The sequence below is a fragment of the Falco naumanni genome, chromosome 11, assembly GCF_017639655.2.
Source record: "Falco naumanni isolate bFalNau1 chromosome 11, bFalNau1.pat, whole genome shotgun sequence".
Lineage (NCBI taxonomy): Eukaryota > Metazoa > Chordata > Aves > Falconiformes > Falconidae > Falco > Falco naumanni.
Window position 1 is genome coordinate 33663625 of NC_054064.1, and position 12978 is coordinate 33676602.

Below are 12978 nucleotides of genomic sequence, written 5' to 3' on the forward strand. Positions count from 1 at the left end.
ACATGGGGAGCCCCCCCTGGAGCGCAGCACGCCCTACGAGCTAAGCAGTGTATTTGCATTAAAGGCTTGTTTTCCCATCCCGTTGCAGAAGCGTGCAGTAAAGGCAACGTGACTGCTGGCAAACTTCCCGTCGGCGCTGCAGAAATATGTGACAAGGGGACCATGACTGCTAACACTGCTCCTCACGTCCAGCCTGGAACCAGCATCACGCTCTTGTGCCAGCTGAGGCCCCTGCCGTACCCTGAGCAGTGCAGGATAGCCATTTTCTTTAACGGCTCTGAGCTGATTCGCAATTACAGCAGTTCAGTAAGCACCAGGTTTCCAGTCCATACATACGGCAAACACATGTTTACATGCAAAATAGTTTGTGAATACAAGAAAAAACTCATTTGTGGCATCGATATCGAATCTGGAAGTAAGGAGAATTTAATTATTCCTTGTTCTTAAACATTTCCTGTGGTACCTCTGAGACAGGTGTTAGAAACCAGCAGTGGGTGGTCTTTTCCAGAAAAGGTGCTGTCATTTAGCAGCTTTGTGTTTCAAATATTCCAGCTGGAGCTCTGCAACTGCATTACTCATAAACGGAGAGATGCTAAATAAAGCTGCCTGCTCAGAGCCAATATCATACTCCCTCCTGTCCTACCCCTGACACCCACCAGTCTCTCCAGGACTTGCAAGAAAAATTCTAAGAACATTTTAGATTTTCTTCCAGCCTCATGGGCTGATACTGCTGCAGCAGTCATCTGCTGTATCAGTGCTGCTTTTCTTTTCTTTTCTTTTCTTTTCTTTTCTTTTCTTTTCTTTTCTTTTCTTTTCTTTTCTTTTCTTTTCTTTTCTTTTCTTTTCTTTTCTTTTCTTTTCTTTTCTTTTCTTTTCTTTTCTTTTCTTTTCTTTTCTTTTCTTTTCCTTTCCTTTTTAGAAAATTATAATAATGGTTCATTGCTTCAAGCAAAGCTTGTGGTGCCCGGTCTGGAGAGCCTGCATTCATCTGACACCCTTAGTAAAGCCACTGGGGTTTCACTTAAGCATCAGAAGCCTCAGCAGGCTGCAGAGATCACAGACCCCACTGTTTTCCCATATGAAAATTATCAGCCTGAATATTTTGCACTTACTTGTCCATCAGCTCCTGGAGGGGGGGAATCAACATAAAATTACGGTTTCTTAAGATGTCTCCTATCAACATCTTTAAGGAAGACTCTGATAAGAATATCTGTTTAAGATCCTCCAGATGAGCCAAGAAATGTGTCGTGTATCCAGTACGGGACAGACGGCCATCCCACCTGCACCTGGGATAAAGGCAGGCTCACCTACATCAACACTACATACGTGGTACAGTGAGTAACGCAGGGACATAGGTTCTGCAGTACCTACACTCATATCTTCGAGGGGTTTTTTTATTTTTACGTCATTTATTGAAGCTGTACCCTTATCAAAGCATTACCCAAGTCAGCCCAAGGCTGCCACGATGGCAGAAGCCGCAGGAGCAGCTGAAGCCCCTGTTCCACCCGCATCCACGTGTGCCGCATCGCGGTGGGTGGGCTCCGCCGGGGTTCAGCGGGTGAGCAGGGTCTGCCAGGGCACGGCTCCCTTTTGGAAAGGGAAGGTTAGCCAGGGGAGCCACCTGGAAACGGCTGCTCCAACCTGCTGCTTTCCTGTGGCAGGGCTCCTTCATGGTTGGCAGTGCCTGCACCAGAAACCCTGCCAGCAGAGCTGCTCACTGTCTTGGAGTTTAGCTGAGGAGGCAGAGAGGGACGTTGCTTGGAAATGTGTTATTTTTGCTTCCTGTTTTAGACCCAACCTGTATTTTTGTTTGCTCTGGTTTTGCTGGGCCTTCGCTGAAATAGATTGTGGTGACTCCTGCGGCAGTCTGTGGGGAAGGAGCAAGGCAGAGCCCGTCAAGGCACCTTAGGGGACCTTTGGGACTCACCGTGCAGAGAAGGAACCTTATTACAAACCTCTATTTCTGGGTAGAATGAATTAGTGTTGCTCTTTGCAAGACGCAGGGTAGGCTGAACTCACCCCCAGTTGTTCCCAAGGTGCTGCATGTCGACCGCTTCCTTGGCCTGCAAGGTTCGGTCTTCTTCACCTGCTGCTTCTTCACCTGCTTCTGTCGGCCAAAGTAGCAGTAACTTTCTTACTAGCTTGTAGAAACCTGTTGCTGCTCTTTAAGCAGAAGGAGAATAGCTGGGTAACATGCAGAAGAGCAGAGAAATGCAGGTATGGAGTCCTGTAATTGTTGTGACAGAGAGAGCGAGCAGTGCTGGCTAGTGAATTATTAAATATATTAAAAAATACAAAAAATCAGCCTGAAGCAATGTGATACAATTGTCTCTGGTTCAGGTGGAAGGAAATACAGAGAGAAGCTAAATGAGTTACCCAAGGCAATGGTTGAATGACAGATTGAGAATTAGAAGTTGTGTTTGAAGCCATGCACCCTGACCGTTAGACTACAGATAAATTGTATTTTTAACCACTAACATGTAAAAAACAACCAAAAAAAGCAACCAAAATCCATCATCCCCCCCAGATTCTGTGTACCGACACCTACGCTCAGTCATATAGAAATATTAGGTAGCCACTATACCATCAAAAGGAACCTGCGCGCATACTTGCAGCTCAGGGGAAATCCAGAAGTATTTCCTTTGTCTGCAGTTAAACCCAAAACCTGATTTAGCTGGAGGAGTATTTACCATCACCACCGTCCTTGAGCGGACAGACCTGTCCAGGGGCAGGTGTCCTACCCGGTGTTCAGCACCGTGGTCCTCCCTCAGCAGCCAACATGCTGCTGGGCACCTCAGCCCCACGGCACGCCAGCCCCACGGCACACCAGCCCCAGCCCCACGGCACGCCAGCCCGGGCTGAGCTGTCTTGGCGTAGGTGAGAGATTAACCAAGCGTTTTTCCTTCTGTTCCAGGCTATCAAATGGGACGGATGTCTTATGTGTTTCAGAAAAAAGTCTGAATAAGAAGTTTGGCTCGCTGGCTCTCAGCAAGTTGAATTTTGACTGTACTTACACTGTTGTGGTTGCTGCCTCCAATGAGCTGGGAAGTGCTTTTTCACAGCCGCTGGTGTTCATGTTAATAGACATAGGTAAATGCATTACTTGCCGCTTTTCAGTTAGCCCTGGCCCTTTAGACAGACCTGAAAACATGTTGAGCGCTTTCTTATTTAAACCACTCAGAAAAAGCATCCATCCAGTCTAAACCAGTAATTCTGTTTTCCACGTAACCTCCCATTCCGCACCACGCCGCATATCTGAGCGCTCTTTGCTTCTTTCTGTTTTTGCTGCTAGTGAAACCACATCCTCCCAACTTTCTTGTGGAATTTGAAAATTCTTCTGTGACCAACTGCACCTTCTTTTGGCACGGTGAAGCGCAAGCGCGGCACTGCAGGCTGAGATACCGTCCGCTTACCAGGCACACTTGGAGCATGGTAACATTGGAACAAAGGAGGTTACGATCCTTGGAGGTTGCTTTAATATCATTATTTCTTACTAAAATCAAATTTGCCCAAATTTACCTTTCTCTGCTCTTTAACACCATATGTAAGAAAAACTACTGCCTACTGGTCAAAAGTGATCGTTGGTCTAAAACCGAACAAAGGTAAAACACTGATCCTGTAAAAAAAGCGCATGCATGAGTATTTCCCCACATGTCCAGCGTCCGTGTGATGGACCAAAGAATCAGAGGTTACGTCCGACCCACCGCTTTCCTGGAGCACAGTCAGCGCTGCCCGCCACTGGTGGCTACTGGCGTGCCATTGCCCCGCATCGGCGCCCACCCCCGTGTCGGTGGGAAGCCTCCGCTTTTATTTTGAGTGGCAAAAGTTTTGCTTAAATTTGAGTAAGACGCGTGAAAATTTGTTATCTTCACATAATTAAATGAGGGATTTTTTCAGATGAAGAGCTGCAAGCCCGATGATTCATTGCTTCATTCTTTGAGCTGTTCAGGTTGCCTCCGGTCAGGGGTTTCCCCGCTGATTTTTGAAGACGTGTTTTGGCTGGCTGGGCTTCCTTCGGGCATTGGTAATTCAGCCTCAACCTCTAGTTCCTTGTGAGTTTAACGTTATGTGTCCTTTATCTTCATTAAAGGTTGAAAGCTTAAACAGTGAAAAATGCAGTCTTCACGGTCTGGAGCCTCACACAGCCTACGAGTTTCAGGTCAGCTGTAAAATTCACCCCAAGCGAGGACTGTGGAGCAACTGGCGCACGTACCAGACGTGGACTCCCGAAGCAGGTAACACCAGACGGCATCTCCTCCACTAAGCCCAAGTCTAATATTTGCCTACAAGTGGAAAATTTAGCTAATGCAGCCCAAACACTGCTGGGGTTTTGCTGGCTGGTTTGCAGAGGCTCTACAGGTCCAGATCCAGAGCCAAAAGGGAAGTAATTTCTGTAAGGGAATTGCTTTTCTAATGAACAAAAAAAAAAAAAGGAGCCTTTCAGGTTTCTTGCAAAACAGGAATTGCAAGAGCGCACCGAGGAGGTCCGGAGGATGTGTTTATTTGACATTGCGGAAGGTTGGAGGGATTTTCCCAGAGCCGTAGTGTCCTGCTGCATCGCGGCATGCCTGGGAATGGCAGTTTGTGCAGCTTCGCTGGGGAAAGAAAAATACTTCGTATTGGCTCATACCTGAGCGTTTCACTGAATTCCCGCAACAAGCCCATAGCTGAGCCTGGGTGACTGCTCTGTCTCCCGCTGGTGCTAACACCCCCCAGCTTGGGCGGCGTGCTGGGGCACCCGGAGCTTGCTCGGCCGCTCGCGGAGGAGCTGGGTGAATTGGCTGGGAAACTGCCTGGGCGCTCTCAGTTCTGCAGGGGCCAGTGGGCTGAATTCTGCCAACTCATCTTTTCCCAAGTAGAGAAGTTATTTCACCTGGAGCCTGCCCAGGTGAGCCCTCCACCACGCCATGGAGTCACTGGGGACCCCCGTGGCTTCGGCGGAGCAGAACCTGGCCTTCAGGAGAGATCCCACCAGGAATCCGGTGAGGAAAGGGCGTTTCTGCCCCAGAGGAGAGCCCGACAGGCTCCAGGGACACCAGCACCACCAGCCCCACCAGTTGCAATGCCAGCTACCCACTCACACCCCTGCCTGCCCCTGGAGCGGCACAAACGCGCGTGCCACGGGACTTTCAGTTCTTGCAAGAGGAGAAAGCTTCTCAGAAGTTTGTGTTTCAGCAAGGATGCATCAGCTGCTTTGGCATCCTCTCCTTTCATCTCCTCTTTAGCTTTCATCGCTCTTTTTTTGTGAATTACTCTCAGCTTTTCAGGCGAGCGCCACTGTTACTCACGCTGTTCGCCACTGCTGGCAGCACCAGTTTCTGTAAGGAGCACTGATTGATGCAAAAGGTGTGAAATTTTCCCTCCCTCCCCCGCTTTCCTCTAAACAGTTTTCTCGCCCTTCTCGATGCACCCTGGGCTTGCCACGGCATTTGTGGCCATTACCCCTCTGCCCAGCCGGTGGTACAAACCAAGAATCTTTAGCGAGTGGGGGAGCGTTTCTGTCCCCAGGCTGGGTGACAGCAAGGGCAGGAAGCCCTGGCACCCCGCAGCTGCCCGTCCTTGAGGGAGCTGAAGTCCTACACATGAGCCTGGCCTTTTGCAGCCTCAGGAGTACGCCTTCTCGATGAAGGAAATTTTTTTTCTAATTTTATATTAGAAAATTCTAATTTTTATATATATAAAGTTCTGTTTCTCTAAGCGTCACCAACCACAATACTTGCTTTATGCAAGCACTGTTTAAAGTGAGCATTTTTTCTCCCCCTCCGCTAATTCATGCAGCTCACACATGAAATGAAATACAAAATCCAGGCTGGAGTCTGACAGGTGCAATCCCATTTCCCCCCGCCCCCCCCTGCTTTGAGCTTGCCCCTTCCTCCCTCTTTCACGGCGAGTGTGCTCTGGGTTTATTTCTTCTGTCGGTCCTGCTTATTCTTTCTGCACCAGTCGCTGTTTGCACTTAATACAAGAGAAATTGCTCCTGACACTGCTGGCACTGAGGGGTTCGTCTGCCTTTGAACAGAGCAGGCAGCCGGCAGCCCCGCTCTAACTGGGCTGTGCAACAGCTGCCCGCTGCTCGGGGTGTTAGCAGCAACGACTGTTGGAGTCTGATGAGTTCATGTTGGCCAGGGACCCCGAGGGACCCCGAGGGACCCCGAGGGACCCAGCCTTGTTACCTTTTGGCACGTTGCCTTTCTGTAGGCGCGCCCCCGATTCTGAACGGCTGAGGCACATCTACCGGTTTCTGCAGCCGGGACTTCGCTTTGGCTTTAGTCTGGAAGGTTCATCCGAAACACCAAGGGCTCCCAGTCACCCTGCGACCACAAGGAGACCTGTGGGAAGAACGGGGGGTTTAAGGCACCCCTGAGGGGGTCCCACCTGACCAGCTGTTGGAGACACTTATTGCCTAGAGCCAGGCAGCCAGACCTCACAGACCCCACACAGCCCCCACCCCCCTCCGAGGCTGCCCGTTTCAGGGCTGATGTAGCCAGCCCCCAGGACCCCAACTGGCCTCAGCTTTCGGGCGCAGGGAAGAGCTGCTCCTGTCACCTGGGTGTGCAGGCTTCCTCGGGAGCCGTCCCGAACAGCCGGGCAGGGTAACGTCCTGCAAAAAGGACTTTATTTAAAAGAATTTAATTTAAAATTAGAAATTTAAAATTTAAAAGAAATTTCAGGGGGAAAAAATGGGTAAAGCAGAGAAAAAACCTCTCTCGGGTTTATGGCTTGTTCTCTTCATGAGCACCAGCTCCAGCTGCCACGGCACCAACGGGCTGTTACATGTTGCATCATTTCAGGGGCATTTTAAATCCAAAATTGTAATTGTCTGGGGGTTTTTACCTCCTTTGCCTACTCAGTGTTGTGTTTTGCCTCAAAGCACAGCCATTAATGCTGCTCACCTTCTCCTCCTGTGCCAGTGCCAACCGGGATCCTAGACGTCTGGTACCGGCAGCAGGACATGGACTCCCAGCAGCAGAACATCTCTCTGTTTTGGAAGGTAAGCTCAGCGCAAGCTAAGCGGAGGCAGGAATGATCAGCAGGGTTAGCGGGGGAACCCCGCCTTGCGCGTTCGCAGGGTAGGACTGAACCCAAGGAGAGCACAGGCTTCTTGCCAGCCCCCTGTGACAGGGGCACGGACCAGCTCCGCTGCCCAACTTGCCTCCCCTGGGAGGTTCAGCAACTCTTTTCCACCTGCAATTTCCCTTTTCCAGTTCCCCAAATTTTCTGTCATGCTGCAAATGTGAAGCGTTCCCAGCCCATGGCATCAGTGGAGGTACCACAGCTCAGTTACCACCTATGGAAGACACACATTCCCTCCCCCTTTCCACAAGGCTGTGACCCTCACCGTATAGCTAAGGGGACAGGTAACAGCCTTACACACTTCCTAATTTGTTTTCTAATTAATACCTCCCTCTCCTTGTCCTCCGCCTTGCCGTTGTTTGCCGCGTTGGCCACACACAGCCAGGACAGAAGGTCTGGGAGGGCAGGAGGACACCATGTCCCACCTTCCCCACACACCATGTCCCACCTTCCCCACATGCCATGTCCCACGTTCTTTGCGTCTCTGCTTCTGGATATGAGCTTCCTTCAGAGCTCTGTTTTGCTTACACGAAGAACAAAGCAATGAAGAACTGGGGAAGCAAAAGAGGCAACTTATTGCTATAGCCCTTTAAGGTGACCATACTCCCCAAACCCCTGGGCTGGATGTAGGCTGAGGGCCCCGTGGGCACCCCCGGCACGGCTGGCTGGGGCTCTTGCCGTGCAGCTGCAGCAGGAAGATGCTGGTTTTCTCTGCAGGTGTGAAGCAGGTGCCGGGTGACCTGCGTGCAGAAGGGTTTGCTGATAACCAAGCTGCAGATCCGAAATGGGACAAACGCAGAGTTGAAAAAAGCCGGTGGCTGGTGGCTGCCAAGCAGAGCCTCCTGCGAGCGGAGGGCTGAGACCCCACCAGGGAAATTTCAGAAAGAATTCAGATTAAAACCCAGCTATAGGGTAAAAATCCCACACTACCATACACCACCACCCAGCTCAGGGGAAAGGCTTACGCCAGGTCTGCTATACTGGTGCTCCCAGTGAAACCAAGCCCTGTTACCAGTGCTGAGTTTCTCCAGCATTACCAGCCCAAACCTCAAAGCCACATCCAAGAGGAATTTACAGATTGTGGGGCATTTTGCTGTGGTGGCTTTATTTCACCACCAGTAAGATACATATTTTTTTTTAAAAAGCATGAATTATTTTTGACTTCCAGTTTGCAATCTCTAGATAACATTCCAATTACTGTTATACCTCCTCCCCATCCCCCCAAGCACCATGCCATAAGGGAAAGCAGAATTCTCCTGTCATTATGTGACTCCAGCCCTTGCGTACCTCTCGGAGGCGTCCCTTGTGGCAGCGAGCTGGCGGGACTGTGTCAAAGCAGGCTTCCTGCAGCATCGTTCATAAAACAGGTCCAATACATTGCTCTTATAGCACTCACCACAGCTACAAAGCAAAAGACTCGGCCTCAGCACCATGTCCCGTCAATATATGTTCTCCTATTTTCACACAAGTCCCAAGGAAAAGATCACCAGTATAATTTTAGCAGGCTTGCGGAGCAGTTCCAGTGCTGCATTGGTCCTGAGCCGCTGCCAAAGCCATTGTCACGGTGCAAACATTTTCCTATTTTTGAAAGTGGTTTTTTTTCTCTTCCTGTTTTTGTTTTCTGATGGCAAAAAGCAGCCAAACAAAATGAACTTGCTGCATAGGAACCGCAGGAAACTGAAACTGAGAGCACAACTGCAAACACCCGGCGTGGAAAAACCAGCCGGAGGTGTCACACAGGACAGCACGGAGCAACTCTGCAGAGATGTCTATTCCGAGTGATTAAATTTAAATAATTATTTGTCATAGCTTTCAGTAAAAATCCAGATTTCCCCCCCAGAATAAAAGCCGGCTCATTTTCACAAATCCAGCTGTGCAGTTCATACTCTTTTTTTTCCACACCTTGTGAAAAGCATGGCTTGCATTCAGACCCCAGGAAAGAGAAGGCTGCGTGTTGCACTGCCCCCAGCTACACTGCTGCTTGGGAAGTCAGCGGCTCGCAGCAAAAGAGCTTTACTAAGCTGGAATGAAACAGGAATAATAAATAGGAAATAAAAAGAGATGCAGCCTGAAGAGAGACTCTCAGGTAAATGCGTGCTCATGGCCCTCCCGTTCAGATGAGCAGGTTACACCAATTCATACCAAATGAGTTAACCCATTTCACGCGGCTAGGGGCCACGCACTGCCAAAGGCGGAGCAGTGGCAGAGCTGGGATAAGGCTTGGGAACGGAGAGTACAGGCTGCAGGCTGTGCAGCGGCAAAATCAAAGGGAAAAATCACGACAGGCTGTTACGTGGTACAGGTTTTACACAAATGTGCAAAATCATGGTGGAAAGGGGCAGTTGCGCAGCAAGGACACTAGCTTTCTTTGGAAAAAGCATTATTTGTGTAACAATAAGAGCGCATGTTTACTTACAAACATGTATGCTTAGGTTGGTACTGGGGGGGAGATGCAAGATTTGTACTGCGAGCCAACAGATATTAAGTTATTAAAAAAAAAAAAAAAAAAAGTATTACAGAAGAAAGCAGTCTCCACAAGCAAGCGAGCAACCTCTGTAGCACTGCTTGCTTCCTTCAGCTTTTAGAAGGACGTAGCACCTGATAATCGGTTACCAAAGAACATCAGCCGGGGTGTGCTGCAGCCCAGCATGTGGCACCACTGCTGCACATAACCTCTGCACTATTAAGAGCAGAAAAGGAAGAGAAAAAAATTACCTTTCTCTCAGAGCTCCTCACTTAAATGGGGCGGCTTCAGCATCTGGGTTAGGGTGATGCTCCACAGCCACCAGCCGCTGCCAGGCAGGGGGCTGGGGGAAAACCTCCCCCCTGCCCTGCACGGGTGGGCGAACTGCAGTCCCCATGAGTGCCAGCTTGCCAAAGCCTCGCTCAGGAGGGCTTATGGTACGGCACAAAGACCCCTTTTGTGGCCATAGGTTTGTTTAAAAGCAGGTGAAATACTCGGTTCACAAACAGCCAACAGCATCCTGCAGGAGCAGGTCTGAACCTCCGTGGGCAGCCTGCTGCGGCACCCCGGCACGGCACCCCGGCACCTTTCTGCGGCCTTTGCTTGTCAGGAGAGGGTAACAAATGCATTTTCCTCGCAGGCTTTGAGCAAGGCAGAGGCGAGAGGAAGAATCCTGCAGTACACAGTGACCTTTGAAGCCCTGGGCCAGCAGAACCTGGCGGCAGAAGCACACCATACCACCCAAACCAGCTACGCCAGAGTCACGCCGAGGGTGGGCTACAAGATAACCGTCACCGCCGAGAACTCGAGGGGCAGGTCCCCCCCGGCATCCATCATGACCGAGCCGGGCACCCAGGGTAAGGGCTTCTGCTGGGTCTGGACCACTGGTAATGCCACCAGTGCTCTGCTTTGCACCATGCACCACGGCAGCGTGCAGGTCCCTCCGCCGTGTGCTCATTCCCATCTCAAGGAATCCTCGGGGATCCGTGGATTCAGTTTGTGATGTGGTCGGGGGGCAGTTTCATGACACATTAGGTTGCCCTGCGTTAATACTGATGTAATTATACCTCCGCCCCTCCCGCCGACACAGGTAAGCCACACCATCAGCCACCCAGGCACCTGACACAGCAGAAAATTAACCACACAAAAAAAGGGTGGGTTTTTTTCTCTTGCATGAGGGAGGTAGCAGGACTGAAGAGAAGGTGATGGTAAGGGGAAATCACACAAGCTTTATCTCCTGTGAAATTGCACTCTGCTGTAGCCACACAGCAAAATTAACAAGTGTTCCCTGAGCTCACCCAACCCCAAATTTCCTGTGCCAGTACCAGGCACAACAGAGCCTCACAGCCTCAGGTTGTTCATTTAAAGAAGCATTTTGCTGTTTGTGCTTGTCCTGGTGTAACATCAGTAAAGCAGCAGCAAAGCTGTTGCCTCACCTTTTCCCAGTGCGGCACGGAACACTGGCGGGATGCTTTCCTCCTCCAGGGGTGGACGCACGGCTCCTCAGCTCGCAGGGTGCATTGGGCACAGGAGACCTTTGTTAAGCAGAGATAGGATTAGTGCAGAAATATCGCTGGTATCTGATCGTTTGGAGGCAAGTAGGACAAGAACTGCTTTGTGGGCTCAGTTCAACTGTATTCGTCAGAAAAACTGTTCAGAAAAGTGCTGGGTTTATACTAGGGATAAAAAATTGACGACTTCCCCAACACTTTCTCCTGCAGGATAAAGTAACCTGGCTGTAAAAGCAGTAGCTTTGGTGTCACGGAGATGCTGCATGTTTGTGGCTCTATCACGGGAGCAAGGACTTAGTTAAGTCTCATGACAGCATCTTCTCAGGGTTTGGGGACGGTACAAACAAGCAGCGCTGGGGATGCTCAAACCGCTGCACCATGGGACAATACAAGAATGTGGCTCTATTCCTATCGTCATAGAGGTCACCCTTGCATAAAGACCTTTTCTTTCAATTGCAGTTTATTTTTATACTTCACAGGGTGCTGAACTAGATGAGACACAGTAAAAAACACGTATCAAACTTACCGAGCCCGCCCAAGGTTAAGGCACGTTTGTGCTGACGGTGTGTTTTTTGTTTGGTTGCTCTTTCTCCCCTGTAAGATCTACCTCCTCCTCAGAAGGTGACTGCCGTAGCCATGGGAAATAGCAGCATCCTCGTCAGCTGGGAGCCGCCCATCAGATCGACCGCGTCCATCAGCGGGTACGTGGTGGAGTGGGCGGCCGCGCAGAGGAGCCAGCGCCTGGAGCCCCCCCCAGCCTGGGTGAAGCTTCCAGCAGCCAACCGGTCCGCACGGATAGCAGGTAACTGCCACGCTGGGTAGGACACGCCTGAGGCATGTTGGGGTCTGCAGCGGGGCTGCAGGTAAGTTAGTTGACCTCAAAGACTTAGCCGTGTACCTTTAAGACAGCCACAAATTGTCAGGTATGTAAACAGGGTGTGAAGAATCGGAACTTAGAACCGCAGCATACGGGCACCTACAGCAACAGCAAATAGCAAGCAAGAAGGAGGACACAAAAACCTATCAGGGTCTGACACCTGCACTGTCTAAGATACATAAATAATTTCTATAAACAATAAAGGCCATTTTGTCCGAACCCAGCCACGCAGACATAGTGTTTCTTTTAAGTCCGCCTCGACTTGCGTCACCACAAAGGCACCATTTTATTTTGACAGCCTTTTAAAGAACAAGCCCAATTCTAATTGTTATCAATTCAGCATAAGAAATGACAGCTTTTAAAGCTTTTGATATAGAAGGAAAAAAAAATAATCTGCAGCCACTCTGGGCTGAGCTCTGCAGCTGAGGTTTGTATCAGGATTAGTAAAAAGTCTCTAAAAAACCCCAGTCCCGCCAGACTGAAACAAGCCAGCTAGAGGTACAAGAGATCAAAGGCTCAAGAAAAGACGATTTCCTTCCTACTAATTGTTGGTTACTAATCCCAGCCAGCACTACGTGTCAGTGTTCTGCGCACCGACTAGTACGAAGTCATGTGGAGGGTGACAGCGAGTATTCCCCTCGTTAGTCTTTCCTACCCTCTGTCCCGGAGCTGTGCCTCCGAGGTAGTTACATCCCCACTCCCGAACGAGCTGGCAGAAGCAGCGTACTCACGCCATGGCTTCGTGCTCTGCTCTGGGAAGCAGCAACACGAGCTCCTGCTGGCCCCCGACTGGCAGGAGCAGCCCGGAGGAGGATGCTCACATGAAATCATGGGGAAGAAACAGGGTGTGAGTTTCTCATGCCTCCTAAGGGACCTCAGGCATAGCCAAACCCTGCGATAAGCTGGGTGATCACTGTTCACCTCCTGCCCTTACCTGCAGCACAAACTGGGGCCCAAGGGTTCCTTCAGAGGGTACCGGTCTGCCAGCAGCTGTTGCTTCAAGAGGAACAAAAGGATTTGCCCTTCAGGAGCACCAGCTTCACTTGCTTGAT

General features: G+C 50.2%; 1 protein-coding gene across 1 annotated transcript in view; it reads left to right on the plus strand.

The window, feature by feature from the left end:
- Window positions 1–12978, plus strand: part of IL12RB2 (interleukin 12 receptor subunit beta 2) — a gene marked incomplete at its 5' end in the record, with an annotated part of 24474 nt that continues 11496 nt past the window's right edge. Inside the window, 8 exons of the mRNA XM_040611028.1 lie at window positions 1–415; window positions 1220–1334; window positions 2915–3090; window positions 3293–3432; window positions 4091–4235; window positions 6912–6991; window positions 10179–10395; window positions 11651–11851. Coding sequence (XP_040466962.1) covers window positions 1–415; window positions 1220–1334; window positions 2915–3090; window positions 3293–3432; window positions 4091–4235; window positions 6912–6991; window positions 10179–10395; window positions 11651–11851 — 1489 coding nt within the window. The remainder of the gene's footprint in view (window positions 416–1219; window positions 1335–2914; window positions 3091–3292; window positions 3433–4090; window positions 4236–6911; window positions 6992–10178; window positions 10396–11650; window positions 11852–12978) is intronic.